We start from the raw sequence: 27,127 nt of genomic DNA, 5'->3' as shown, positions 1-27,127 counted from the left end.
CTGGAGAGTGTTATGCTAAGTGAAATAAGTCATACAGAGAAAGACACAGACCATATGTTTTCACTCTTCTGTGGATCCTGAGAAACTTAACAGAAGACCATGGGGGAGAGTAAGGAAAAAAGAAAAAAAGGTGGAAAGGGAGGGAGCCAAACCATAAGAGACTCTTAAAAACTGAGAATAAACTGAGGGTTGATGGGGAGTGGGAGGGAGGGGAAAGTGGGTGATGGGCATTGAGGAGGGCACCTGTTGGAATGAGCACTGGGTGTTATATGGAAACCAATTTGATAATAAACTTCATATTAATAAAAAAAAAAAAATAGAAAAAAAAATTCTGTTATTATTTCCAACCTGGAATTTGATGCTCTACCAAAATTTAAGTGAAGAAAGAAGATGGGGGACCGATTAACCAAGAACCAATAAAGGAAAGTGAGGAGGGAAATCAGGAAAAAGCTGAGGAGCAAGTCCAGACAACACCAACCTCAGTTGAGACTAGAGCAAAAAAAAAAAAAAAAACCTAAAAATTCTGCAAGTGAGGACTCCAGGGGAAAATAAACAATCAATTCATCATGTGATATATTTGACCACTTGGAAAATACTAAGAACAGTATAAAATAAATTTAATGAAGCATAGTGGAAAAAATAAAGCTACGAACATGGAAAACTAAAAACAAATTTAAAAATTAGGTAATTAACTCCAAAAGAAACAAAAAAATTGAATTAATAAAATTTAATATATTTGATTTCCTAGAAGCCCATTTAGTTCTGCAGTAGAAAAAATTTCATAGTCATAATAATGTGAACAGTAACTACTGATTTAATAAAAAATTGTGACATAATTATATTGGAAAAACAGTCAAAAGGGAATTGGAGAAAGAGTGTAAGACCCAAAGCATACCAACCACAAAAATCAATAAAGAGCATTATAAGGACTTTATTTACAATCATAGAAGAAATACCAGAAGAAACAACTATAAGAGTTGAAAATGGACACCTAAGGGCGTGTGTGGCTCAGTCGGTTAAGCGTCCAACTCTTGATTTCAGCTCAGGTCATGATCTCGGATCAGGCCCCCATTGGGCTCCATGCTTAGCTTACAGAATACTAGCTTAATATTCTCTCTCTCCCTCTCTCTCTGCCCCTACCCCCTCGTGCTCACTCTAAATAAAATTAAAAAGAAAAGAAAAGGAAAGAAAATGGACACCTAGTAGAACTGAGGGTAAGGCTGGAGACAGCCATTAATTTCATCATTTCTTTTCTTTTCTTTAAAAATTTTTTAATGTTTATTTTTGACAGAGACAGAGCGTGAGTGGGAGAGGGACAGAGAGAAGGAGACACAGAATCTGAAGCAGGCTCCAGGCTCCAGGCTCAGCACAAAGCCTGACTCGGGGCTCGAACCCACCAACCGTGAGATCATAACCTGAGCCGAAGTCAGATGCTTAACCAACTGAGCCACCCAGGCACCCCTCGTCATTCCTTTGGTACTATTTTATATTTGGTACTATTTACTATTTTCATTTTGTAAATGAATTATTTTTTTTTAATTATTTTTTTTTCAACGTTTATTTATTTTTTGGGGGACAGAGAGAGACAGAGCATGAACGGGGGAAGGGCAGAGAGAGAGGGAGACACAGAATTGGAAACAGGCTCCAGGCTCTGAGCCATCAGCCCAGAGCCTGACGTGGGGCTCGAACTCACGGACCGCGAGATCGTGACCTGGCTGAAGTCGGACGCTTAACCGACTGCGCCACCCAGGCGCCCCATCATTTTGTAAATGAATTATTGTAAATTCTTTCTTTTATATAAGTTATATATAACAGCTATATATATATGTTATATATAACTTTTATAAAACTAATTCCTTCTTTTATATAACAAAAAAAGGATGGAGCAAATATGGCAAAATATTAAAAATTGTCAGTATCAATTCTGGTGATAGGAAGATAGTTGTTTATCATGTTATACTCTGTACTTTTCCATATTTAAAAAAATTCCCTCTTCCCACACAAATAAGCCCAGCTGATATTTTACAAAGTTCCAAGAACAATTCAATGGAGGAAGGATTTTTCAGCAAATGGTGCTGGAGCAACTGGATAGCCACAGGCGTATACACGCATGCACAAACACACATACACGCACATACACACACATACACGCACACATACAAAAATCAACATCAACCTAAACCTTACACTTTATACAAAAATTAATTCAAAATGGATCACAGAATTAAATAAATGCAAAACATAACACTATAAAACTTTTACGTAAAAAAGAGAAAATCTTTGGAATCTAAGGTTAGATGTTCTTAGATTTGACATCAAGAGTGTGATCCATAAAAGGAAAAACTGATTAAAGGACTTGACCAAAATAAAACCTTTTGCTTCACAAGGGACCCTGTTAAGAGGATGAAAAGACCAGCTACAGACTAGAAGAAAATATTCATAAGCCAGTATCCAACAAAGAACCTATCTCTAGAAAATGTTTTTAAAAATTCTCAAATCTCAACACTTTTTTAAAAAGTCCAAACAGAAAGTGGGCAAAAGGCACATTTTTACAAAGAAGATATACAGATGGTAAACAAGCACATGAAAAGATGTTCAATATCATTAACTATTAGAGAAATGTAAATTATACCCACAATGGGATCTCATTACACACCTATCAGGACAACTAAGATAAAAAATAGTGGCAACATCAAATGCTGGGGAGGATGCAAAAAAAAATGGATCATTCATACATTGCTGGGGCATATGCAGAATGGTATGACCACTCTGGAAAACATCTGGGTAGTTTCTCATAAAACTAAACATCCAATTACCAAGTGACCTAGCCATCACACTCATGGATATTTATCCCAGAGAAATGCAAGCTTATGTTCACACAAAACCTAGACATAAACGTTCATAGTAGTTTTACCTGTAATAGCCAGAAACTCTAAACAACCTAGGTGTCCTTTAACAGGTGAACGGTTAAACAAACCATTCATACCATGAAACACTACCTAGCAATAACAAGGAATGAACTGTTGAGACATGTAATAACAACTTGGGTGAATCTCCAAGGAATTACACTGAGAGGAAAAAGCCGATCCTAAAAGGTTCCATATAGTAGGATTCCATTTATTTTTTTTTTTAATTTTTTTTTTAACGTTTATTTATTTTTGAGACAGGGAGAGACAGCATGAATGGGGGAGGGTCAGAGAGAGAGGGAGACACAGAATTTGAAACAGGCTCCAGGCTCTGAGCTGTCAGCACAGAGCCCAATGCGGGGCTTGAACTCACGGACCGCGAGATCATGACCTGAGCCGAAGTAGGATGCTTAACCGACTGAGCCACCCAGGCGCCCCTCCATTTATTTTTTTAATGTTTACTTATTTTTTTTTCAACGTTTTTTATTTATTTTTGGGACAGAGAGAGACAGGGCATGAACGGGGGAGGGGCAGAGAGAGAGGGAGACACAGAATTGGAAACAGGCTCCAGGCTCTGAGCCATCAGCCCAGTGCCTGACGCGAGGCTCGAACTCACGGACCGTGAGATCGTAACCTGGCTGAAGTCGGAGGCTTAACCGACTGCACCACCCAGGCGCCCCAATGTTTACTTATTTTTGAGAGAGAGAGACTGAGTGTGAATGGGGGAAGGGCAGAGAGAGAGAGAGAGAGAGAGAGAGAGAGAGAGAGAGAGAGAAAGAGTCTGAAACAGGCTCCAGGCTCTAAGCTGTCAGCACGGACCCTGATGCAGGGCTTGAACTCACGAACTGTGAGATTATGACCTAACCTGAAGTCGGATGCTTCACCAATTTAGCCACCCAGGCACCCCAGTATTATTCCATTTATATGATAACATTTTTGAAATGACAAAATCTTAGTAATGGAAACCACATGAGTTGTTGCAGGGGTTAGGGATGGGGAAGGGTGGGACCAAGGTATGTGGTGATGTATTCTTCTGTATCTTGACTGTAGTGATGGATACACAAACCAATGTGTGGGCTAAAGATTGCATAGAACTAAATACACACACACACACACACACACACACACACACACACACACTCTAAAACTGGGAAATCTGAGTAGACTGGTGTATAATATCAATATCCTAGTTGTGATATTATACTATACTTTTAGAAGATATTATCATGGGAAAACAGTGGAAAGGGTGCATGTAATATTCTGTTATTTTTACAACTTTATATGAATCTACAATTATAATAAAATGATAATTTTTTTTAATGTTTATTTATTTTTGAGAGAGAGAGAGAAGAGAGACCAAGTGAGGGAGGGGCAGAGAGAGAGGGAGACAGAATATGAAGCAGGCTCCAGGTTCTTAGCGGTCAGTACAGAGCCAGATGCAGGGCTCAAACTCAGGGACCATGCAATCATGACCTGAGCCGAAGCCAGACACTCAACTGACTGAGCCACCCAGGCGCCCCTAAAATTTTTTAAAGAACATCTTTTGAAAAAATGGTGTAGGGGAGAAGAAAAGAAAGAAAGAAAGTCTCTTGGTCTATGGCATTCTGGACAATGAGTACTCTGATATCTTCTTCACAATCTAGAATTCCAAGGGAGACATAGTTTGTTTTGTATAAGCAGCTTTATTGGAACTTGGTAAAAGAGATAGACCTGGAGCTAATGGGGATTCTGGGTTCTGGCTCCTGAAATGGGGGGCTCATTCATTCAATAAAGAGTGAAGATTAGGAAGTCCTTCCGTAGGGCTGGGAAGTGTTCTCTGATGATAACATGATGGCTGGTTTGGGTGATGCCAAGAGGACAATCTAAACTTCCTTTTTCTACTGGGTGGAGGAGGACCACAGTAGAAATGACATCTCAAGGACCTCACAGCAGAAGTACCCGGAATAAGGTTAGGAATCCCCAGGACAAGAATGCATGCTCTTGGAGCAGCCCAGTACTCCTCTCTGCCCAGTACTTCCTTGATTCAAAACTGTTACAAGGAGGGTTGGGGAGGTGTCTGGGTGGCTCAGTTGGTTAAGTGGCGACTACAGCTCAGGTCATCATCTCGTGGTTCATGGGTTCGAGTCCCACATCGGGCTCTGTGCTGACAGCTCAGAGCCTGGAGCGTGCTTCAGATTCTGTGTCTCTCCCTCTCTCTCTGTGCTTTCCCCACTCATGCTCTATCTCTCTCTGTCTCTCAACAAAAAATAAATGTTAAAAAAATTAAAAAAAAAAAAACTACAGGGAAAAACTAGTTAGGAGAAAGACTGGATGCATACATAGAGATTGTAAGTTGGTAAGAAACAAACAGCTGTGTGGGAGAAAAGAATACTCTGTGCTTGAAAATTGCTCTGCTTTCTTGTTTTTTTCTTACTTCCCTTTGCATTCTTGCTCTGTTTATTGACTGATTTCTCAATTGTTTCTTCTTTCTTACTCCTCTTATCAGTTTCCTAACTCATTCTTTTCCCTCTTTCCTTTTGCTAAAAGGCTCTCTCCCTGAATCTTCTTTACAGCACACTAAGCTGGACAGGAATTATAAGGGGAAAGAGGTATTCACAGAATCATGGACTCCGAAAACATTTAAGCTACACAAATAAGAAGACATCAGAGACTAAGATCACATATTACACAGAGGAAAACCAGGGTGCAGGGAAGGGAAATAACGTGTATAAATCACAGAGGGGACTTCTGGCTATGCTGGAACTTGAGCCCGAGACAGATGCCCTGGTTTTCAACAGAGCTTCACTTGGAGAGACAGAAATTTCTGCTGCAGCCAATGAAAAAAGTGTGGCATAAACGAGAGCAGCAGTAAAGAGAAATGATCTATGCCCTATGGCCAACAATACTTACCGAGTAATTATGAACCAGTTATAAACTAGCCAGGTAGTTCTGCAGTAGAATTTGGATAGAAGGAAAATCCCACAAGGCTAAATGCCTAAGAGTTAATTCTTTTCTGTTACTGTGAATGATTTTAAATGTTCCAGTACCCTCTTCAGAAAGCAAAGTGGCTTTTTTTTGGTTTGTTTTGTGTGTGTGTGTGTGTGTGTGTGTGTGTGTGTGTGTGTGTGTGTTTAAGAAAGTAATGTTATACTACAAATGCTCTAGGGAGAAACTGCCCAAATAGAGAGCCTACATTTTTGAGCCAACATTTTTGTTTTTTCCTAAAAACACTTGCATTTCAGAAAAATATTTTAAAATGTGTCCATTATTACATGGCTCCCCTGTCAGGACTGAAGACCTCCAGAAATTTCAAAATATGGGATACTGGCAACAAGCACCAAAGCAGGAGAGGTGTCTTTCTGGATAAGAAAATCATCATCTAAATGAGAGTGATGCTTCGTAATGTGGAAGGGCCTCTGTTAAGGAAATGAGGTGTGGAAGGAGCTGTTGCCAACACACACCAGAAGCATGTTAGTAACCGATTGTTGTCCCAAACCTTTCCTACTTACATAGAACAGTGGAAAGTGCCAACAGGGTTCTCACGGCGAATGTCTTCATACTCCTCATATATCCCCCGCTTTTGTCTGGTGCTAACATAGTCCATCAGCTCTTGGATGGTCATGGCGTGGGGACCCGGAACATGTACCGAGTCCCAGTCTAAGGCAGGAGGGAGGGAGAACAGGATGATCTCATCGAAGGGATCTGGGTGGCCGTTCATCTGGGGTAGGAATTGGAAATTCCAAGTGGCAAGGTCAATTTTGACGTATCCACCCAGGTTTTCTGGAAGGCACTCCCTGGGCAGGTGCTGGGTGACCTCAGATGTCTTTAATATCTGAATCTGGAAGGCCAAAAAGAACCATGTGAGTACGTAGGGGGGAAAAACATAGATAAATCGAAGATAAAGAATAAATGTGTTTATATTAGATTTGAAGAAGGGGATGAGATTTGCTTGAAATACGTGGTATACTTGTGAAAGAAGTAGACTGCATTTCATCTGCCTGGGATTGAAGTCTTTTTCCCAAATGTCTGACTTCCAGGAATGTATATCAAATTCATTCCTGGAATTAGGGGTCCTTTTATAAATCTTGAAAGGATGGTACTGTGAACAAAGCCTTTATACTATTAACAAGGCTTCCCAGTGCCATCTCATGCAGGTATTTGCCTTTTTGACTACTAAGAACGCACAGGTAGTGATTTTTTTGGTCAACCCCATACTAAGGTAACCAACTCTAAGCCTGGTGCTTTACTCACAGCTCAGCATGGATGTTCTCAAAGATAGCTTTCTATGAATATAACGCAAGACCAGCCACCCAGAGACAGGTTAGCCTAGGAAAACCGCACGAAAAGTAATCCGAAGTCTGCTCTCTGCTTAGACAGAGCCTTACTGGACCAAATTAGCCTAGTTGGTTCTCCGTGAAATCTGCGTTGAATGGGAATGCTTGTCTCTCTTACTATTGCCTCTTCTTGGAATGTCCTCTTTTCCTCCTCAGCCTCTTCAAGGAGCAGCTTATAAAGCTCACCTCTTCTGTGACGCCCTCCCTGACTGCCAGAGACAATATTCTCCTCTGGGCTCCTTCCTGCAGAGCCACAGTTTTCTGCACTTCTGCCTCTGTGTTCCCTATCAGGACCATGAACTCCTCAAAGATAAGGAAAGTCTCACTCAATTTTTAATTCCCAGGGCCCAGAGCCTGGACTGTAAAGGTGCTCATGTATTTTGAGTTTATACGCACATTTATACTTACATAAACAAGTGCAAGAACTTGCCTAAAGAGGACTCTCAAAGAGTTACCTTGGAAAAGATCTCTCCTATTCCCAGTCACTAGGTCTCCAAGTACTTCCACAGAGCCAAACGTCTTCAGTTTTCCCCTCCAACACAAGTCTCCTCAGCTATAAAGATCTGCATTGTTATCACTAATATAACCTCATAATTCTTTTTTTTTTTAATTTTTTTTTTAACGTTTATTTATTTTTGAGACAGAGAGAGACAGAGCATGAATGGGGGAGGGTCAGAGAGAGGGAGACACAGAATCTGAAACAGGCTCCAGGCTCCAAGCTGTCAGCACAGAGCCCGATGTGGGGCTCAAACTCACGGACCGTGAGATCATGACCTAGGCCGAAGTCAGCCGCCTAACCGATTGAGCCACCCAGGCGCCCCTATAACCTCATAATTCTATATTACAAAAATCTCTAATAATATTTCACATTATATTATGACATAACTCTTATTATGTCAATGCCCTTTCTTTCAAGGGTGAGAAATGAATGAATGAATAAAACCATAATCTTTCAGTCCTGGAACATTCAGGGGATAATAGATTAAAGATAAATTTAGAAAACACTTTTGAAGTTAGGAAACAACAAGCTGTTTTCAGAGAAAATGCCAGGAATGGAAGTAGAGAGAGATAGTGAGAGATTCTCCTTTACCACCCTGGTGGTCAAAGGGACGGATTAGTGTTTCCAGTTGAACAAATTCAAACACCAGTTCAACTAATGCAATTCCATTAGAGATTGTTAAATATGCATGTACAGCACTAGGCTAAATTTTGGAAGGGGGAGCTATCCTTAAGTTATCCATGGGACACACTCCTTCAGTGCTATCTTTATGCAAGTTGCTATGGAGGGAGAGTGCCAAACAACTATGTGTAGCTCCTAACTTCAAGAAACTTGGAATACAGTGGGAGAGGGAGCCTGTACTGAGCTGAGTAAAGAATAAAGCAGAGAGGGGCACCTGGGTGGCTCAGTTGGTTAAGCATCTGACTTTGGCTCAGGTCGTGAACTCATGGTCTGTGAGTTTGAGCCCCACGTCGGGCTCTGTGCTGACAGCTCAGAGCCTGGAGCCTGCTTCGGATTCTGTGTCTCCCTCTCTCTCTGCCCCTCCCCTGCTCATGCTCTGTCTCTCCCTGTCTCTCAAAAATAAATAAACATTAAAAAAAATTTAAAAAAAAAAGAATAAAGCAGAGAATATAAGTGGATACGTTAAGAGAAGCAGAAAGCACTTTAGGAGACAAACCAGGAGAATTTTACTGAAGGTAAAAAATTAATTGGCAGGTTTCAACAGTGGAGATGGGAATGTATCTATCCACCTCCAAATAAAATAAAGCTTGCCTTACCCTCTCCCGGACTTTGTCCTTCAGGAGGAGGCTGATGATGGAATAGGGCACTCGGAACCATATTGGTGCTCCCACAATTAGCACTTTCTTCAAACGAGCAGGAAATGCTCCCTATGGAGAACACATATGAAAATTTAAAGATATTAGTTAAAGCACACTGGAACCTGTGACCGTTTGAACACAAAGTATAGGTTTTCTGCTCTTGTCCCCATCCTTACCCAGCAGGGGGAGTCTACAGCCTAATTTGTGTTTCATTTCAGTAACTACAGAGGTGGTTAAAAATTTTCAAATTATACACCTGACACTAATATAACACTATATGTTAACCATACTAGAATTAAAATTAAAAACTTAATAAAAACATTAAAAGCTGGTTTACTTTTAAAAGTTATGTTATGTTCTGGGTGCCTGGGTGCCTCAGTCATTAAGCACCTGACTTTGGCTCAGGTCATGATCTTACAGTTAGTCCCACATCTTAGTCCCACATCGGGTGAGCTTGAGCACGCTTCTCTCTCTCTCTCTCTCTCTCTCTTTCTCTCTCCCTGCCCCTCATGGGATTCTGTCTCTCTCTTCCCCTCATTCACTTGCACCCTCTCTCTCTCTCTCTCTGAAAAAAAGTTATGTTCTTATTAACATAAGCTTTATGGATCAAAAACATACTGACTTTTGTCAGCATGTATGTGTGCATCCTTAAGTTCTGCCTATTAAAACTTTAAGAAAAATTAAATCATGAATAAACAGAACATGAAAGAAACATCTCTCATAACCTTTTATTCTGACATCTGTGTGTTTATAAATCATTTTTTAAGCCATCTCTTCATCTATTTTTGTATTCATTTATTCAATCAATAAATATAATCTAGTGGACACAAGGACAAATGAGATATAGAGGTAAGGAGACACCTGATCTGCATAAAGCATAAGAATAAAAAAGTATTCATTCCTAATCCACAACTCTTGGTTTCCTTTGGTTTAATATCCCAGGCCTTCTCACGGGCAGGGATACCAGGTAATATTGGCATTACTGGAAGAAATTACTCCCAAGGAATAAAAAAACAAAAAAAAAAAAAAGAGGGAATTGTAGCTAAATATCTTCTACAACTTTCTCCCTATTCTTTTTCAAAAAATTGATTCTCAATTTGACATGTCACTCTCTGGCTATTCTTCCACTGATTTGGGGGGGGGGGGGTCCATGAACATTCCCAGTAGAGAATATATAGCATCTAGAACAAAATGCTCCATGGGCTTCTTCACTGAAGTCTGAGAAACTACCTTTCATCTCTTCCCTCAAAGATACAACAACTTATTTCAGGGCCCAAAAAGCCAAGGTCCCTTTAAACTGCCAGATCAAAAACCAGTCTGGAGAAATACCTATATTTCCACAAAATTATAAATAAAAAGCAGAAGCCATTATATATGTTTCTTCAGAGCAAAGAACTACACACTCAGGCCTGTTCCATTTTAATGACTTTATGGCATCCACATATACTGTTGATGGGACAGTAAATAGTTACATCTTCTAGAAGGCCTCTGGCATTACATATCCTTAAAAATGTGCATATCCTCTGATCAAGTAACTCTATCCTAAGGTAATAACCAGAAACACAAAGATTTATGAACAAAAATGTTTACTGCACCTTTATTTTTGATAGTTAAAAATAGCATTTAAAACTGGAAAGAATATATATGTCTGAAAATGGGTAGGGGCTAATAAAAATGGTATTATAATAAGATTATTACATGACCTTTAAAATGAAGATTTCAAAGATTTTTTTACAACTTTGGAAAATGCCCACAATATAATCCTAATTAAACTAAACAGAATCAGCTACAACCTTAATTTTGTTTAAAAAATTACACATATATTTCACAAAGAAAAAAGATTATAAAGAATTATATCAAAAGCTCAATAGAGTTTCTCTCTGATAAGTGAGATTATGAGTTGTTATTTTCTATAATACTTAGCATTACTTTTATTTTTTACAACCTTATTTACAATGTTTATATCCTCTTTTTTTTTAAAGTAATCTCTAGGGGCACCTGGATGGCTCAGCTGGTTTGGTGTCTGACTCTTGATTTCCCCTCAGGTCATGACGTTGTAGTCTATGAGTTTGAGGCCTGCATCAGGCTCTGCAGTGACAATTCGGAGCCTGCTTGTGATTCTCTTTCTCTGCCCCCACCACTCGTGCTCTCTCTATCCCTCAAAATAAATGAATAAACTTAAAAGAAAAGTAATCTCCATGTGCAATGTGGGGCTCGAGCATGCTTTACTGACTGAGTCAAGCAGGTGTCCCTAAAATGTTTACATCCTTGGATCCGGTAGGCCTACTCCTAGAAATCCACAAACTATTTTATGTGCAAGATATGAATATAAAAAAGTGTTTGCTGAGAAGACTGTTTATTATAACAAACGGGAAAAAATATCCAACAACATAGAAATAGTTAAGCAAATTATTGTAAATACAGGATAGACTATCATTCAGCAATTACAAGTGTTCATAAAATAAAGTTATTGGAGCTCACTGTATCTTGAAATTGTATGAACATAATTAAGACCATATTGAAAAACATCTAGAAGAAAGTGTCCTACACCAAAATGTCAACAGTGTTTATTTCTGCATAGTATCAAAGGCAGTATTTCTTCTTAATGTATATTAGTCTGAGTTGTCCAAATTTGTCTACAATGAAAATTTTTTCTGATTATAATAGTATTTTAACTATAAAAGGTAAATGTGAAAAAAATTAGCCACCCTATAAATAATAATCAGCATAAAAGTATAACGGTAAAAACATGTGATTTATAGTAACACTTATGCACACACACACACACACACACACACACACACACACACTACCTCTCTATCTTTTTCTCCCTGAAAGTCATTGGTCTTACAAACAAGATGATTTATCCTTGGTGTGTGCTGTATGTTTTTATATGTATGTATATGTATCTTTTAGTCTAGGAATAAACTACGTAAGACACATGTAAGATAAATAAAATAATTTTAAAACGTTATTGAAAGACATAACAAAAGACTTAAAAAAAAGTAGAGCATTCTTGGATGGGAGATAATAACATTATAAAGATGTCAATTCCCCCTGAAGTAATTTGTTAATTCATTATATCCAAATAAAATCTGAGAATGTTTCATTTCCCTCAAATGTGACTGAATGACTCTAAAATTCATCTAACCAAAAGGTGATGATTTTCAAAAAAAATTTCTCATCAGATTTAAAATTTGGAAAAAGTGGCTACCCTCTGGGAAATGGCACTGGGTGTATGATGAAGGGTGTCAGAGACTTTTCCCTGAATTGCTTTTTAATTGCTTTTATAATAAAGGGCTAGGAGTGCCTGGCTGGCTCAGTCAGTAAAGCATGCGACTTTTTTTTTTTTTTTAAGTTTATTTATTTATTCTGAAAGAGACAGCGCCTGTGCACAAGCAACGGGGGTGGGGTGGGGGGGGGTAGGGAGGAGGAGAAGGAGACGAAGAGAGAATCCCAAGCAGGCTCCACGCTGTCAGCAGTATGGAACCTCATGTGGGGTTCAAACCCATGACCTGAGCCCAAATCAAGAGTCGGTTGACAGAGCCACCTCAGTGGCCCATTTTTTTTTTTTAAGATTTTATTTCTGGGGCACCTGGGTGGCTCAGTCAGTTGCACGTTGGACTTTGGCTCAGGTCATAACCTCGAGATTCAAGAGATCGAGACCTGCATTAGGCTCTGGGCTGGCAGCATACAGTCTGCTTGGGATTTTCTCTCTCTCCCTCTCTCTGCCCCTCCTCCACTCACACACATGCTGTCTGTCTCTCAAAGATAAATAAACTTAAAAAAAAAAAAAAAAAAAAAAGAAAGATTTAATTTTTTTTAAAGTAATCTCTACATCCAACATGGGACACAAACTCACAACCCCAAGACCAAGAATTGCACACCCCACCAACTAAGCCATCCATGCACCCCCAAGCATGTGACTCTTGATCTCAGGGTTGTAGTATGTCCCAGCCCCGTGCTGGGTGTAGAGTTTACTTAAAATAAATAAATAAATAAATAAAATACAAACACAATACAATAAAATACAAGAAAATAAAGAAGAACTAGTTATAAAATAAAGTTCGCTTTCAATATGCATGTTATATATCAATAAATTTAAATAAAGAATACAAAAGTCATGTAAAAAGAATAAAAATGCAAAAAACAGTCAAAACAACTTTTAGAAATAAAAGATTGTGACAGGAATCTTATCTTATGAGATATTAAACTTTATTATTATAAGATTAAAATAAATAAAACAGTGCATATGTTAGTCTAGATGACTAGATCAAGGGAATAGAGTATCCAGAAATGGGACAGTGAGTACCATATAGTGTAATTTAAAGGTATTATCTCAAATGAGTAGAAAAAATATATATTAGTAAATGCTGTCCAGACAGCTATTTGAAAGCAAATTATTTTATCTATAATATTATGTATCATATACGACATATATACATTTTTGTTGTTGTTCTGTTTTGTTTTTTAAGTTTATTTATTCTGAGACAGAGAGAGCCTGTGAGTTGGGTAGGGACAGAGAGAGAGAGAGAGAAAGAGAATTCTAAGTAGGCTTGCTTTGTCAGTGCAGAGCCTGATGTGGGGCCCAAACCCATGAATGGTGAGATCATGACCTGAGCTGAAATCAAGAGTTGGACGCTTAACTGACTGTGCCACCCAGGCCCCCCATGATGTATATTATTAAATAAAGTATATATAATATAGTAAAAAAAATTACAATGAAAAATAAAATATAGGTGACAAAAGACACCATAAAAATGAATAAATTATAAACTACAAAAAATGCTGCTAACACATACTTAGTAACATTCTTAATAACAAGTCTTACAAATTAGTAAGAGATAAATACTTTTATAAAAAACTGGGTAAAATATATGAGAATAAAAAAATTTTAAATACCCCTTGGCAATGAACGTGAAAATATGCTAACACTCATCATTAATAAGAAAAACACCACATAAAAACGTGAATATGATTAAAATCCAAATAATAAGTTAATGTTGATAAGACTGGTAAAAATGCCTGTTGATAGGAATATAAATTTGAACTATGTTTTTAGAAGGTTATTTGGCAATATTTATCAAAATTTAAATGTGTGGTGCGCCTGGGTGGCTCAGTCGATTAAGCCTCAGACTCTTGATCTGGGATCAGGTCATGATCTCATGGTTTGTGAATTCAACCCCCATATTGGGTTCTGCGCTAATGGTGTGAAACCTGCTTGGGATTCTCTCTCTGCCTCCACTCCTCCCCCACTTTCTCCCTCTCTCTCTCTCTCCTCTCTCTCTCTCTCAAAATAAGCTTAAAGAAAATTTAAATGTGTGAACTCATTTGCTTACAGCAATGAGAATTTGCTTATAGCAATTTATCATGAGAAAATGATTGGTCAAATATACAAAAATGTATGTAAAACAATGTTCACTGAAGCCTTTGTAACACCAAAAAAACAGCATGTCATTTTTTTCTGCTTGATATATCCATAAAAAGAATACTCTTCCGCCATTTAAAAAAATGAGGAAGAGGAGCCTTGGGTGGGTTATTTGGTTGGGGTCCAACTTCGGCTCAGGTCATGATCTCACTGTTTGTGAGTTCAAGCCCAGCGTCGGGCTCTGTGCTGACAGCTCAGACCCTGGAGCCTGCTTCGGATTCTGTGTCTCCCTCCCTCCCTGCCCCTACCCTGTTTAGGCTCTATCTCTATCTCTCTCTCAAAAATAAATTAAAAAAAAATTTTTTTAATAAGAAAAAAAAAAAAAAACAAACCCTGAGGGAAGGGGCACCTGGCTGGCTCAGTCTGTAGAGCATGAAACCCTTGATCCTCAGGGTTGTAAGTTCAAGCTCCACGTTAGGTGTAAAAAAAAAAAAAAAAAAGCCAGGTGGGGGAAAAATGAGGAACAGCTGCATGTACTGACACAGAGCAACCCATGACATGAAAAGATGACGAAGACACGATTGTTAACTAAAAAAATGGCAAGTTAGGGGTGCCTGGGTGGCTCAGTTGGTTAAGCGTCCAACTTCGGCTCAGGTCATGATCTCACACTCCCTGAGTTCAAGCCCCACATCAGGCTCTGTGCTGACAGCTCAGAGCCTGGAGCCTGCCTTGGATTCTGTGTCTCCCTCTCTCTCTGCCCCTCCTCTGCTCAGGCTCTATTGTCTCTCTCTGTCTCAAAAATAAATAAAAACATTAAAAAATTTTTTAAAAATGCCAAGTTATAACCACTGAATATAGAACTCCATATTTATAAAGAAAAAAATCATGTATCATTCTCATCAATACAAAGAACTGAATCACAGCTACACGGCATAATAGGGATTTTAGTAATATGATGATGAGTGACAAATGCCAAGTGCCAGAAAACAACATGCAGCATAACATCTTTATGTACTCGCTGTTATAAAGCTATAATAGTAAATAAGCACTTCTAAAAATCCAGTTTGCAGTACTCCCAAGGGAGGTCCTAGAACAAAGACTGCCGAGACTCTTAGGTCAGTGTTTTTCACACTGTAGGTTCTCGCTCAGTGGGTCCTTAAATTAATTTAGTGGCTCATGACTAACATTTTAAAATATGAAATAGAGGGGTGCCTGGGTGGCACAGTCGGTTGAGCTTCCGACTTCAGTTCAGGTCATGATTTCACGGTTTGTGAGTTCAGGCCCCACATCAGGCTCTCTGCTGTCAGCACAGAGCCTGCTCTGGATCCTATCTCCCTCTCTGTCTCTCTGCCCCTCCCCTGCTGGGTGCTCTCTCTCTCTTTCAGAATAAATAAACTTTAAAAAGAAATAAGTAAATCAATAAGAAATAGAATAATAAAGTGACTGTACATACTAAGGGTAAAGCTTGTTTTGTGAAACTTTTTTGTTTTGTTTTACAAATATATACACACAGATCCACACACCCTAATCCTAGGATTCTGAATCTAAACAGCTCTGAAAGTCTGAAGCTTTCTTTTGTAAGTTTGGTCCAAGAATTCATGGAGCAGCAAAATCTCACCTGAAATGCCATAGGCTGTTTATAGCCTTTATTTGTCTCCACTCATTCATTATGAATAACACATTTCATTGCAAAAATATATATATATTTTTAATGTTTATTAATTTTTGAGAGAGAGAGAGAGAAGAGACAGAGCACAAGCAGGGAGGGGCAGAGAGAGGAGACACAGAATCCAAGCAGGCTCCAGGCTCTGAGCTGTCAGCACAGAGCCCAATGTGGGTCTTGAACTCACGAGCTAAGAGATCATGACCTGAGCCGAAGTTGGACGCCCAACTGACTGAGCCACCCAGGTGCCCCTTCATTGCAAAAATATTAATGTTTGATTATAAAGTGGCATATATATCATATTATCTTTTAAAGTTCAAAACACTAAAAAAAAATAGCAAATAAACTTCAAAATGTTACAAAATGCTTCTGGACTTAAGAGTTTGAGATAAGAGGGCACCTGAGTGGCTCAGTCAGTTAAACATCTGACTTCAGCTCAGGTCATGATCTCACCGCTGATGAGTTTGAGCCCCACATTGGGCTCTGTGCTGACAGCTCAGAGCCTGGAGTCTGCTTCTGACTCTGTGTCTCCCTCTCTCTCTGCCCCTCCCCCGCTTGCATTCTGTCTATCTCTCAAATATAAATGAACATTAAAAAAAATTTTTTTTAAGTAAGGACTTATCTATATATATAACTCCACACATATGTGTATAGGTCAGTGTACATATACTTTTGTATATGAAGTCAACATGTAAAACATACATCTGACTAGACTGAGACAAAAAAGTCTGAAAGTCACTAGCGAGGTGACACTTTTCAGACACTGAGCATACCTAGGCCTTCATGAATTCTTATTCTACACAACTCCAGGAGAGGGACAACCCACCTTCATGACTCAGAATGTTCCTGTGCATTTCTTATTTTAATTCCTCCCACTTCACTTTTAAGACCATTTAGTATTCTGAGGAAGCAAATATTAGTCATCATTTACAGGTGACCTTTACACTGAACATAATGTCTGCAGTTTACATCATTCCTCAGTCTCCCAAAGATTATGGAAAGAAGTATCCTAACCATTGAAGGAGAGTTGAGGGGGCCCTTTCACAGCCTTACCTTTAGCAGGTTTAGGACTTTCTTGCCAAGATCCAGCTCAAAGTTGGTATAATTAGAACCACACATGTCATAGATGAATACCAGTCCATTCCTCTGAGTTTCAAAACTGTAAACCAACCATTGAACAAAAACATTTGTAAGTAATAAGATGGATGAGGCGGGTCGAGAGCCTAGGGCAAAATCAGAGTATGGGACAGATGCGGGACCAAAATAACTACCTCCCGGAACACTGGTTTTACAAAAAGATGATTTATCTTTGGTTTTTGCTATGCTTCTCGTGATATTGCAATTTATAATAAAAAATACATATTTGGTCTTCAGCGTGGTTGCTGGCACAGCGCTCCTAAAACTCTCGGAATTCCTAAATGAAGCGGGAGTTAAAGGTGTCTTTTGTGATGTTAATTAAGAGAACTTCTGGAATGCCCCAAGCCATCACTTAAGGATGATTGCCAGGGGTGGTTGCCAGGGGAACTGACTAAGTGATTAGAGGGTTGGTACTTTCATCCCATACCTCCCCCTTCCCCCCTTTCCCCTCAGGGAAAGGGACTGGAGGTTGAGTTCAATCTCAAATAGCCAATGGATGATTTAATCAGTCATGCCACGTGATAAAGCCTCCATGAAAACCCAAAAGGATTCGGTTTGGAGAGCTTCCTGATGGAGGTGCTGAAAGAGTGGCCCTCTCAAAGAGGGCATGGAAGCCCTGCACCCCTTTCACTAAAGCTTTCCCTATGCGTCCCTTCCGTCTAGCTGTTCTGGACTATATCCTTTTATAATAAATTGGTAACCTAGTAAGTAAAATGTTTCTCTGAGTTCTGTGAGCCACTCTAGTAAATTCACTGAAACCTTCAATCTATATAGCGTGTTGATAAGAAGCACAGGTGACAACCTGAACTTGCCACTCCCATCTGTGAATGGGGGTGGGGGTGGGGAGTAGGGGAGATAAATCTTGTAGGATTGAAAACCTTTAACCTCTGGAATCTGATCTAACAGGTAGATGGTGTCAGAACTGAGTTGATTGTAAAACACTAAGCTGGTATCTGAGAACTGCTTGGAGGTGTGGCAGAAAACCCCCACATGCTGGAATTGGAATTATGCTTATTGATGCATGTTAATCAAGTGCCAAACTCCTATGCTGAAAATGTTCCAGAGCATCTAGGTTATCAAAATTTGAACTGTTTCTTCCCAGGTTTCTGAATCTGCCTATCCAAATTTTGTAACATTCCATCTTCAACTCAAAAGCTTCCTCTTCCATAAAACCTCCCTGATAACTGTGATCGAAATGTACTGCCATCCTTTACCCCCCTGTAGCCCCATAAATCTTCCTGTGGGATTATTTTATGGCTCTTAAAGCATTTCAACTTTGTCTAGCCATCTGATTCTCTCCTAGGGGGCATAAACATGTTTTGTTCACCTCATCACTCCCAGTAGTCTCTAGCATAGTTCTTGCAAATAGGTATATAATAAATGGTCACTGAATTCTAATGCAGTGGACTGGAAGCCCACTGCTAAGAAAATACTCAGACCTGTGGGAAAATGTAAAACAAAGCTCTAAGCCCAGTGATGGGGAATCTCTTAGGACTTGGCAGAAGAGAACAAACCCACACATGGTCTTGGGAAAGCATCTTGAAAAGTAAGAGGTGGTGAGCTTATTACCAGATTGAGGTTAAGAACATGTGAAGATATGAAAAGTATTCTTCAGTTCAATCTCCTCACTGCCTAAAGACTGCTCAAAGTTGCACTCTTCAACCAAGCCAAATCTTACCTGCTTCTGATCTGCACACCCAAAAGGTCATTAGAAATAAATTATATGTTTGAGATACTCACAGATGATAGCAACAGTTTTCCTATCTATTTAAAATTGAGAAGATTTTTCGGCACAAAACAATCCTAAAATCAGAGATCCCAGTATTATTTTGTATCCTGATTTTTTTGCATGGTGGAAGTACCCACCCACGAAGCATTTCAAGTATCTCTAATTCTGAGGCAGACCCAAGTTTTTCCAGCAGTTTCTGAGTTTCAAATGGTCCTAATGGGTCACAGCACCAAATCTTAACTCCTTTTTTTCCCCCACGACAAGAGAGACTATAATTCACCAAGATCAAAGATGCTGTTACATCACTGACACAATTACTAAATAGATTATCCAGGTGTAGACACTTCCCATTTTTCCACTAGCTCATCAAGGGCCAAATTCAAAGAACTATAGGTTTTCCCCTTCCAGTGCCAGCCTGCGGCAGAAGACTGAAACAAAGAGAAGTCAGTGCCGGGGGAAACAGAATTTAATAAAAAGAAGGTACAGTGCAGAATGATGCAGGGTCTATATTCCCAAAAACTGCCAATCCTGTAAAGGCACATGAAATAAATACAAATATGGTAGGACTTTTGTTTTTCTGGGTACAGAATATGAGGTTTACAATAATAGCTAATTCCGTACTAAGAACGATTGTTTTTATTCTATTAAATAAAAATTCCTGATCTGGATGCTACCCGCGAACACCAAGATGTTTAAAACATAGTCCCCGACATTTGTTTCAAAATAGCTGAGGGTACAGGGTGGGTGAGAGGCTATCAATGAAATAAGATTGGTTATAGATCATTCTGAAGATAGATGATGGGTATCTGGAAGCTTATGATACCATTTACACTCCACTCAGAGATCTGAGGATTTTCTATTATGTAATGTGAAAAGGAAGATTCCCTGCCCTCATGGAACTTACAATCTAGTGGTAAACATAGAAAACAACAGTATAAGATAAATGACATCATAAGGCTATGTAAAATGCAATACAAAATAATTGGTATTAATAACTGCTGTTAAAGTCAGGGTAAAAAGAATTTTATTTATGACAGGTTAGTGTGGTAAGGGAATCAGTCATAGAAGTTGAGCCTTAAAGAAATGGCAAGATTTAGTGAAGAGGAGGGGTTTCCTCCTCTTGCATCCTGGTGAAAGTTAACATAGGAAAACAAGAATTTCTACTCACTAGTGAGAATATTTTGCTTGGAGAAAAGGGTTCACATTTATTTATCTTATCTGCACCTTCTGAATAATGAAGAGTCACTAGGGTTTTTAAGAAAAGGGTGAACATCATGAAAACAGTTTTTTTTTTCAATAAAGTTCTTTTTTTTAATTTTTTTTTTTTTTTTTTAGTGTTTGTTTATTTTTGACAGAGAGACAGAGTGTGAGCAGGGGAGGGGCAGAGAGAGAGGGAGACAGAATCCGAAGCAGGCTCCAGGTTCTGAGCTGTCAACATAGAGCCTGATGCGGGCCTCAAACCCAGGAACCATGAGATCATGACGTGAGCTGAAGTCGGACACTCAACTGACTGAGCTACCTGGGGGCCCCTCATGAGAACAGTTTTAAGTATGTTTACACCCTTGTGGTTCTCCTGAGGGATCCAATCAATACTCACATTGGATAGAGCAAGCTTTGGCCACTGCCATGCCTATAGGAGAGCTCTGACTCTAAGCTGCCCAAGAAGGAAGGCCAGTGAATTTTCTGGTAAAGGCACCTTTCATTCATTCTCCTGAGCTAAAGGATTTCAAAGGAACCTATATATTCTGGAAATTACGCCTGAAGACCAATCACAGGAAAGACAAACTGAGAAATTCCACACTTCTGATTGGGCAGTACAGGGCCTCTAAGACTACTGGTCCTCTCTCCTTACCTTAGTAACTTCTATTTTTCAAACTAATGCTGTGTGTGGTTTGGATATATCTCCCACTGAGCATCAAAAGCAGAAGCTAAATACTATGAAAGTAACATTAGGAAGGCAGCAACGAGTGAATTGGACAGCCCCACTTCAGATAATCACTTGGCTATCTGCACCCTCTCTGAGTCCACCGTATGACTGAAGTCGTACACAGCTGTCTTTCACTATCTCAGGTTTCAGCCCTCGATATATCTCTTTTAATGGCAGAGAGCTAGCCAATGACATCCAGTGCAATAACAAACTGCAAAAAAGGAAGTATGGCAAAAGGACAACATAGTAGGGTACAAATAACTCCAGTCAAGAGCAAAGAAACCAAGATGTTAGGCCTAGCTGGACTGGAATGTGATGACTAAAGGAGTCACATAACTTCTTGGGGCTTCAGTTTCATTGTCTGTAAAATAGTCGTAATACCCTTTACCTTGAAGAAGGAAGGAGAAATGACCTGAGCTGATTCTTTTTGCTCATGCATCTGTTTTTTTTTTTTTTTAAGAAATTATTTTATTTATTTTTTTAACGTTTATTTTTGAGACAGAGAGAAACAGAGCATGAACGGGGGAGGGTCAGAGAGAGGGAGACACAGAATCTGAAACAGGCTCCAGGCTCTGAGCTGTCAGCACAGAGCCCGACGCGGGGCTCGAACTCATGGACCGCGAGCGAGATCATGACCTGAGCCGAATTCGGCCACTTTACCAACTGAGCCACCCAGGCGCCCCTCATGCATCTGTTTAAAAAGATGATTTTGCTTAACTTTATACTTTTGGACTCTTCTCTCCTGAATGCTGATTCTCAAAATCCTCTAAGCTAATGACATTTTTCCTATTTTACAAAGAAACTGAGACCCTAGACTGTTTTGAAAATCAATATTCAGGGGCAAATGAGCAAAAAGAACCAGCACAAGTCACTTCCCCTTCACTCTCAATAGGTAATTCTCAATATGCTGAGGATAACTAGTCAATTGGCTTTCTCAGTTTCTGTTATCCTGAAATAGAGCCAAGCATATAAACATACAGAATACCCACCATCTTGATAGTGACTGGAAACAAGCCAAGCCCTTAAGGACATGGAATGTTTTCTATTCATAGCACTTCCCAAGGCATATCCTAGGAACATGGTGAAGGTACTGCTAAGTAAATCAAGTTAGTCAAGGACTGTCATTTCTCCATCTGGATATAGACCAAATAAAAGATAATCTTCATGCTCACCTATCTACAGCTCTGTCTAGCAAGTAAAACAGAGCCTGAAGTACCACATGTTGGACTGACTTGTGGGGATGATGTAATCTGGCAGTGAAGAGGGCAATGGAAGCTCCTGTTGGGTCCCGAACGTTCTAAAGAAAAAACAAACAAAAAAACCCCGAGAAATATTTTGAAACCAAATACAGTATCACAACAATCACTAAGGCTTCTCCTAGACAAAAGTTTCATATGAAGAGAACAGATGGTAGCAATACTTCTCTGACTTGCATTAGTTGCTCCAGGAAGTGAAGAAAGTTTATTTCATCCCACACCTGATGCTCAGCACCCCTTGGATCATTACTTGTTTGGTAGCAAAAAAAACTACGTTCCCTTAACTCATCAACTGCAGAGAGATTAAAGGATGGTCTACACTGGCTGCCTAGCTAATTTCCCAGATAGAATGGCAGAAGAAACACGCAGCAGGGGAAAACCACAGAATACAACCATGGTTTCCATGCTCTGCCTTAAAAGTACCATTGTGGGGCGCCTGGGTGGCGCAGTCGGTTAAGCGTCCGACTTCAGCCAGGTCACGATCTCACAGTCCGTGAGTTCGAGCCCCGTGTCGGGCTCTGGGCTGATGGCTCAGAGCCTGGAGCCTGTTTCCGATTCTGTGTCTCCCTCTCTCTCTGCCCCCCCGCCATTCATGCTCTGTCTCTCTCTGTCCCAAAAATAAATAAATGTTGAAAAAAAAAAAATTAAAAAAAAAAAAAAAAAGTACCATTGTATACTTATCTGAAAGGCTGTGCTCTCTAGGGGGAGGCAGCTTGATTCCAATAAGGATGGGCCTCTGAAATACTGGATACCCATCCAAAGACCTTCACTAACCTTAATGGACCAAAGAAGAAACTTTGCTTAATCTATTGTACAACTGATTCTCCATCATTTCACTTGTTACTAGAATAATCTTGTGCAAACCACATAGCTGCTTCATGTTTGCTCCCAAATGTTGAGATTCTCTAGATTCAGGATAAGGTTATCTAGGTACAAAATCCAAAGAGGACAACAGCTACAAAAGGAAGTAATGACACACTACAAGACAGGTTCATAAAGACTCACTAAGATGGTGAATTTTCCACTAAGGATCTCAGAACGGAGAGGCTCCTCATGAGGTTTCAGCTTCACAATGCCCTCCTTCCTTCGTGTTTCCTAAAAATAAAGCACAGCAAGGTCAATTAGTATGGAAATACTGTATATCCAGGACGGCTTTATGTAACCATCAAATCTCAGCGATAAAGGACTTTAGAAGTCCATTAATTGGATCAGGAATTCCTTTGTAACATGCTTCAGGCCAACTGAGTGTTGTCTGAATTCTCAGCCAATCTACCTTATCAGCCTCGTAGGTATGATATTTTGCTTTAAATCACTGAGAAGCCTAACACTGAAGTCCAACTAATATGTATGGTTAGAGTGCAGGGTCAAAGTTCTTAAACATATATCAGTAGTGATATTAGAGCAGGATATTAACATATGGACTCAAACACTGGCTGGAGGCAGACATCCTCACATATCCTCTAGGCTTAGGGTTCTCCCATCTTAAAATGGAGCCATCCCTCCCCACTGATACTTTCTCCAACGAGACCTACAATGACCTCATTTTTCTTATGTCCACAGCAAGATTCTTTAAACTCATGCTCAGTTCCCCCACACTCAATCTATTGCATTCTCATTTCCCCCCAATCTAATTGCCCCACTGAGAGCTCCTGCTCCAGCGGTAGGACCTTCCTTCCTGTCAGTGAACCCAGTCAGCATTTTCAGTCCTCCTTTCACATGACAAGGTTGACCACTCACATTCCCTTTTCCCTGAGACATTCTGTATCAAAGACTACTCTCTCAGTTTTCCTACTTCTTCAACTACTGCTTCTAAGTCTCTTTTGTGGGTTTTTTTTTTTTTTATTCATTTGCTCACTCAATTCACTCACTGACTCATTCATTTATTCTGCAAATATTTGTAGAGCAATTACTATGTACCAGGCACTGAGCTAAGTGCTAGGAACACATTGGTAAATGAAACAAACCAGGTCTTTGTTTATATTCTTGCCCAATTCATCCCTAAAACCAAATTCAAAGCCTTCAGAGGCAGGGCAGCACTAGAATTACACAGAGTGCATGCCCTACCTAAAGCACTCACATTCAACTTTTAAGACAATACTGGACCAAACAAGGCAAAAAATCTGAAGTGAAGTCCTGCCCTACACATCTTCCGATTCTTCATACTCTCCTGGGATGACCTTGCCCTTTCTCATGGCTCTGATATTCAGCTCTACTTTGGTCATTCCGAAATCTCTACTTCTGGTGCAGATTTCTCTTCTGAACCCTAGATTCACATTCCAACTTCTTAGAGAAAATGTCTATTTGGATATCCCAATGGCACTTCAAACTTAACATGGCCAAATTGAACTCATGACCTTGTCTCTCCACACACCTGCACCATCTCAGTGTCTCCTAAAATTAGTGAATGCTACCACCATCTACCCTGCCACCCTAATCAAAGACCTGGAACCCCTGACTCCTCTTTCCTTATACACCAGTTTAAGCAACCCTGTCCTACCAATTTTTATAAAATCTGCCCATTTTTCCTGTATCTCCCCTGACACTACACTTAATGACACCACACTCATCTTTCTCCCAGTAAGTACAATGACCATCTAACAGGTCTGTCTCCAGTATAGCCCTCCTGATCCATTCTCTAAAGCACAGTGAGAAAATCTTTCCAGGATGCAAATCTGACCAAGTTATTCTGCTGTTTTTACCTTCAATGAATTTCTCTGCTCTTAAGAAAAAACAAATACTCTACGATCTGGCCTTGTTTACTTCTGTTTTTTCATTTTTTTGAAAATGTTTATTTATTTTTTAGAGAGAGAGAGAGAAAGAGAGAGAGAGCAAGCAGGAGAGGGACGGAGACAGACAGAGAGGAAGGCACAGAATCCGAAGCATCCTCCAATCTTTGAGTTGTCAGCACAGATCCCGATGTGGGGCTTAAACTCACAGACCGAGAGATCATGACCTGAGCTGAAGTCAGCCCCTTAACTGACTAAGCCACCCAGGTGCCCCATGGCCTTGTTTACTTCTGCTGCTCAATCTCTTGCCATGCCCCCACTCCCACTGAACATTTCTGCTCAGCTCAATTTCTCTTTTGTCACTAGGCATCTGAACTTGCTATTCTCTCCGCCATACTCCCCTACCTGTCAGATTCCTACTCATTCTTCAGATCTTAATTTATAAGTCACTTCCTTTAAGAAGGCTTCCTTGACCCTTCTAATGAAACGTGCTTCCATAGAAGGAAGTTGTGCCCTATCATAACTTTCTATAATTGTGTGTTTACTCTCTCTTTCTAAGTAGTAATCTCTGCCCCTGGAACACAGTACGTATACAATAAACATCTGTTGGATAAATGACTGAATACTGTATGAGAATGACCCACAAGACAGGTCTAGGTAAGTGTTTAGTCTTAAACTAATCCTAGCATGCCTTATCCTCCTGTTTTATTTTTTTAATTTTTAATTTAATTTTTTTTAGAGACAGGGAGAGCACACAGGGGAAGGGTACAGGGAAGGAGAGAGTATCCCAAGTAGGCTCCATGCCTAGTGTGGAGCCCAGTGCAACCCTGGGACCATGGCCTGAGCTGAGATCAGGAGTTGGATGCTCAACTGACTGAGCCACCCATGGGCCCTCTTCCTTTTTTAATTTAGAGAGGTTCTGTGTCTCCTCAGAGGATTTTCTAACTCCCAGGTAGGGTTCTTGGATATTGACCCACTTTTTTTTTAATGAGAGTGGGGAGAACACTCAGAGAACCACTGTGTGTAGTGTGTGGCAGAGAAAGCAGCAACACAGAGAGCCCAGCTGCCACAAGTCTGGCCCATCCCCAGCTACATACCCTGTAGGAGTGGAACAACTCTATGGCACGGAGCACATCAAACTTCCGGGCCATGAGGAACTTGACAGCCACATTCCAAGAGAGAGGGGAAACATTGTACTGAACTGTCCACTTGTTAATCTCTTCAAGAAACTGCTTGGTGGCCTGTTTGACAAAAAAAGGAAAGAAAAATTAGTTAGTAGAGAACATATATATGGAAACAAAAAACAAAAAAGCATGAAAAAATATCATCCTTCCCTCAAGCAAATCTGAACCCAAAATTTCCTACAGGGAGCAGGGAAAGACAAAAGATGGAAAACAGGTCTAAAAGCAGAAATGCTTAAAATTCATACTACTCAATGAGGCCAGAAGCGAGAGTCAGGTTCAGAGAGCAGGGCTTAACATAGGGATGCGTGAAGAAAAAGTGAGAGGGAGAGGGGAGACCAAGGCACCCAAATGGGATGCAAATTACTGGCCCCAAAGCAAAAAAAGAAAACAAAAAACAACCCAGCAGTTTTTGTTGTTGCTGTTGTTTTAAGATTAAAAATAAAAAAAAGGTGGACAGGCCCCTTGAAGGGTTATTGCTTAAGTGCATCATGGTACGGCAGTCTCAGCTGCTGTTTTGGTCCCACGAGCCAACTGGATACAGCAAAACCATCAGAAAATGGTTTTGGCTTTGGAATTAGTAATACTATTTGAGAGCAGCAAAACTATTATGAAGAATTTAACAAATCAAAAGGCCAACTGTTCTTTGCCGCTGACTGATCCCACAGGACCTCTTCATGCTTCACAGGGCAGCCCCCAAATCAGACACTAGTGCCCAAAGTCATTCACAGACCCTCTGAATGGTGGTCGCCAGGGGAGGGGTGGAGAGTCTCATACTGGGGGAGGAGTAGGAAATTTTCATCTTCACTCTCTGATCCCAAACTGGCAAGATGCCTGTTTGTAGAATTCTTCCTGTCTCTTGATTGACCCATGTCCTTCTATCCTTTCTCACCCTATTTCTCCTTACATTTAACCAGTTTCGGCTCTAGCCAAACTACTCTCCTGTTTCTTCAGTTTTTGAACAGGTTTTATAACAGGATTTTTTTTTTTTAAGATTTTTTATTTTTAGAAGCAATCTCGCGGTGCCTGGGTGGCTCAGTAGGTTAAGTGTTGGACTTGGGCTCAGGTCATGATCTATCTCATGGTTCATGACTTCAAGCCCC

General features: G+C 39.9%; 1 protein-coding gene across 3 annotated transcripts in view; it reads right to left on the bottom strand.

Annotated features, from left to right (window-relative positions):
• PTPN9 (protein tyrosine phosphatase non-receptor type 9) overlaps nucleotides 1-27,127 on the bottom strand; it is a 79,955-nt gene that overhangs the window by 17,208 nt on the left and 35,620 nt on the right. For all 3 annotated transcript variants that reach the window (XM_047862540.1, XM_047862536.1, XM_047862537.1), the window contains 6 exons: nucleotides 25,941-26,084; nucleotides 23,123-23,212; nucleotides 22,034-22,158; nucleotides 17,122-17,227; nucleotides 8,996-9,106; nucleotides 6,395-6,723 (listed from right to left, as the gene is read on the bottom strand). In XM_047862540.1, the coding sequence (XP_047718496.1) occupies nucleotides 6,395-6,723; nucleotides 8,996-9,106; nucleotides 17,122-17,227; nucleotides 22,034-22,158; nucleotides 23,123-23,212; nucleotides 25,941-26,084 (905 nt within the window). The remainder of the gene's footprint in view (nucleotides 1-6,394; nucleotides 6,724-8,995; nucleotides 9,107-17,121; nucleotides 17,228-22,033; nucleotides 22,159-23,122; nucleotides 23,213-25,940; nucleotides 26,085-27,127) is intronic.

The sequence above is a fragment of the Prionailurus viverrinus genome, chromosome B3 (genome assembly GCF_022837055.1).
Source record: "Prionailurus viverrinus isolate Anna chromosome B3, UM_Priviv_1.0, whole genome shotgun sequence".
Lineage (NCBI taxonomy): Eukaryota > Metazoa > Chordata > Mammalia > Carnivora > Felidae > Prionailurus > Prionailurus viverrinus.
This window is presented reverse-complemented; position numbering and strand designations above follow the sequence as displayed.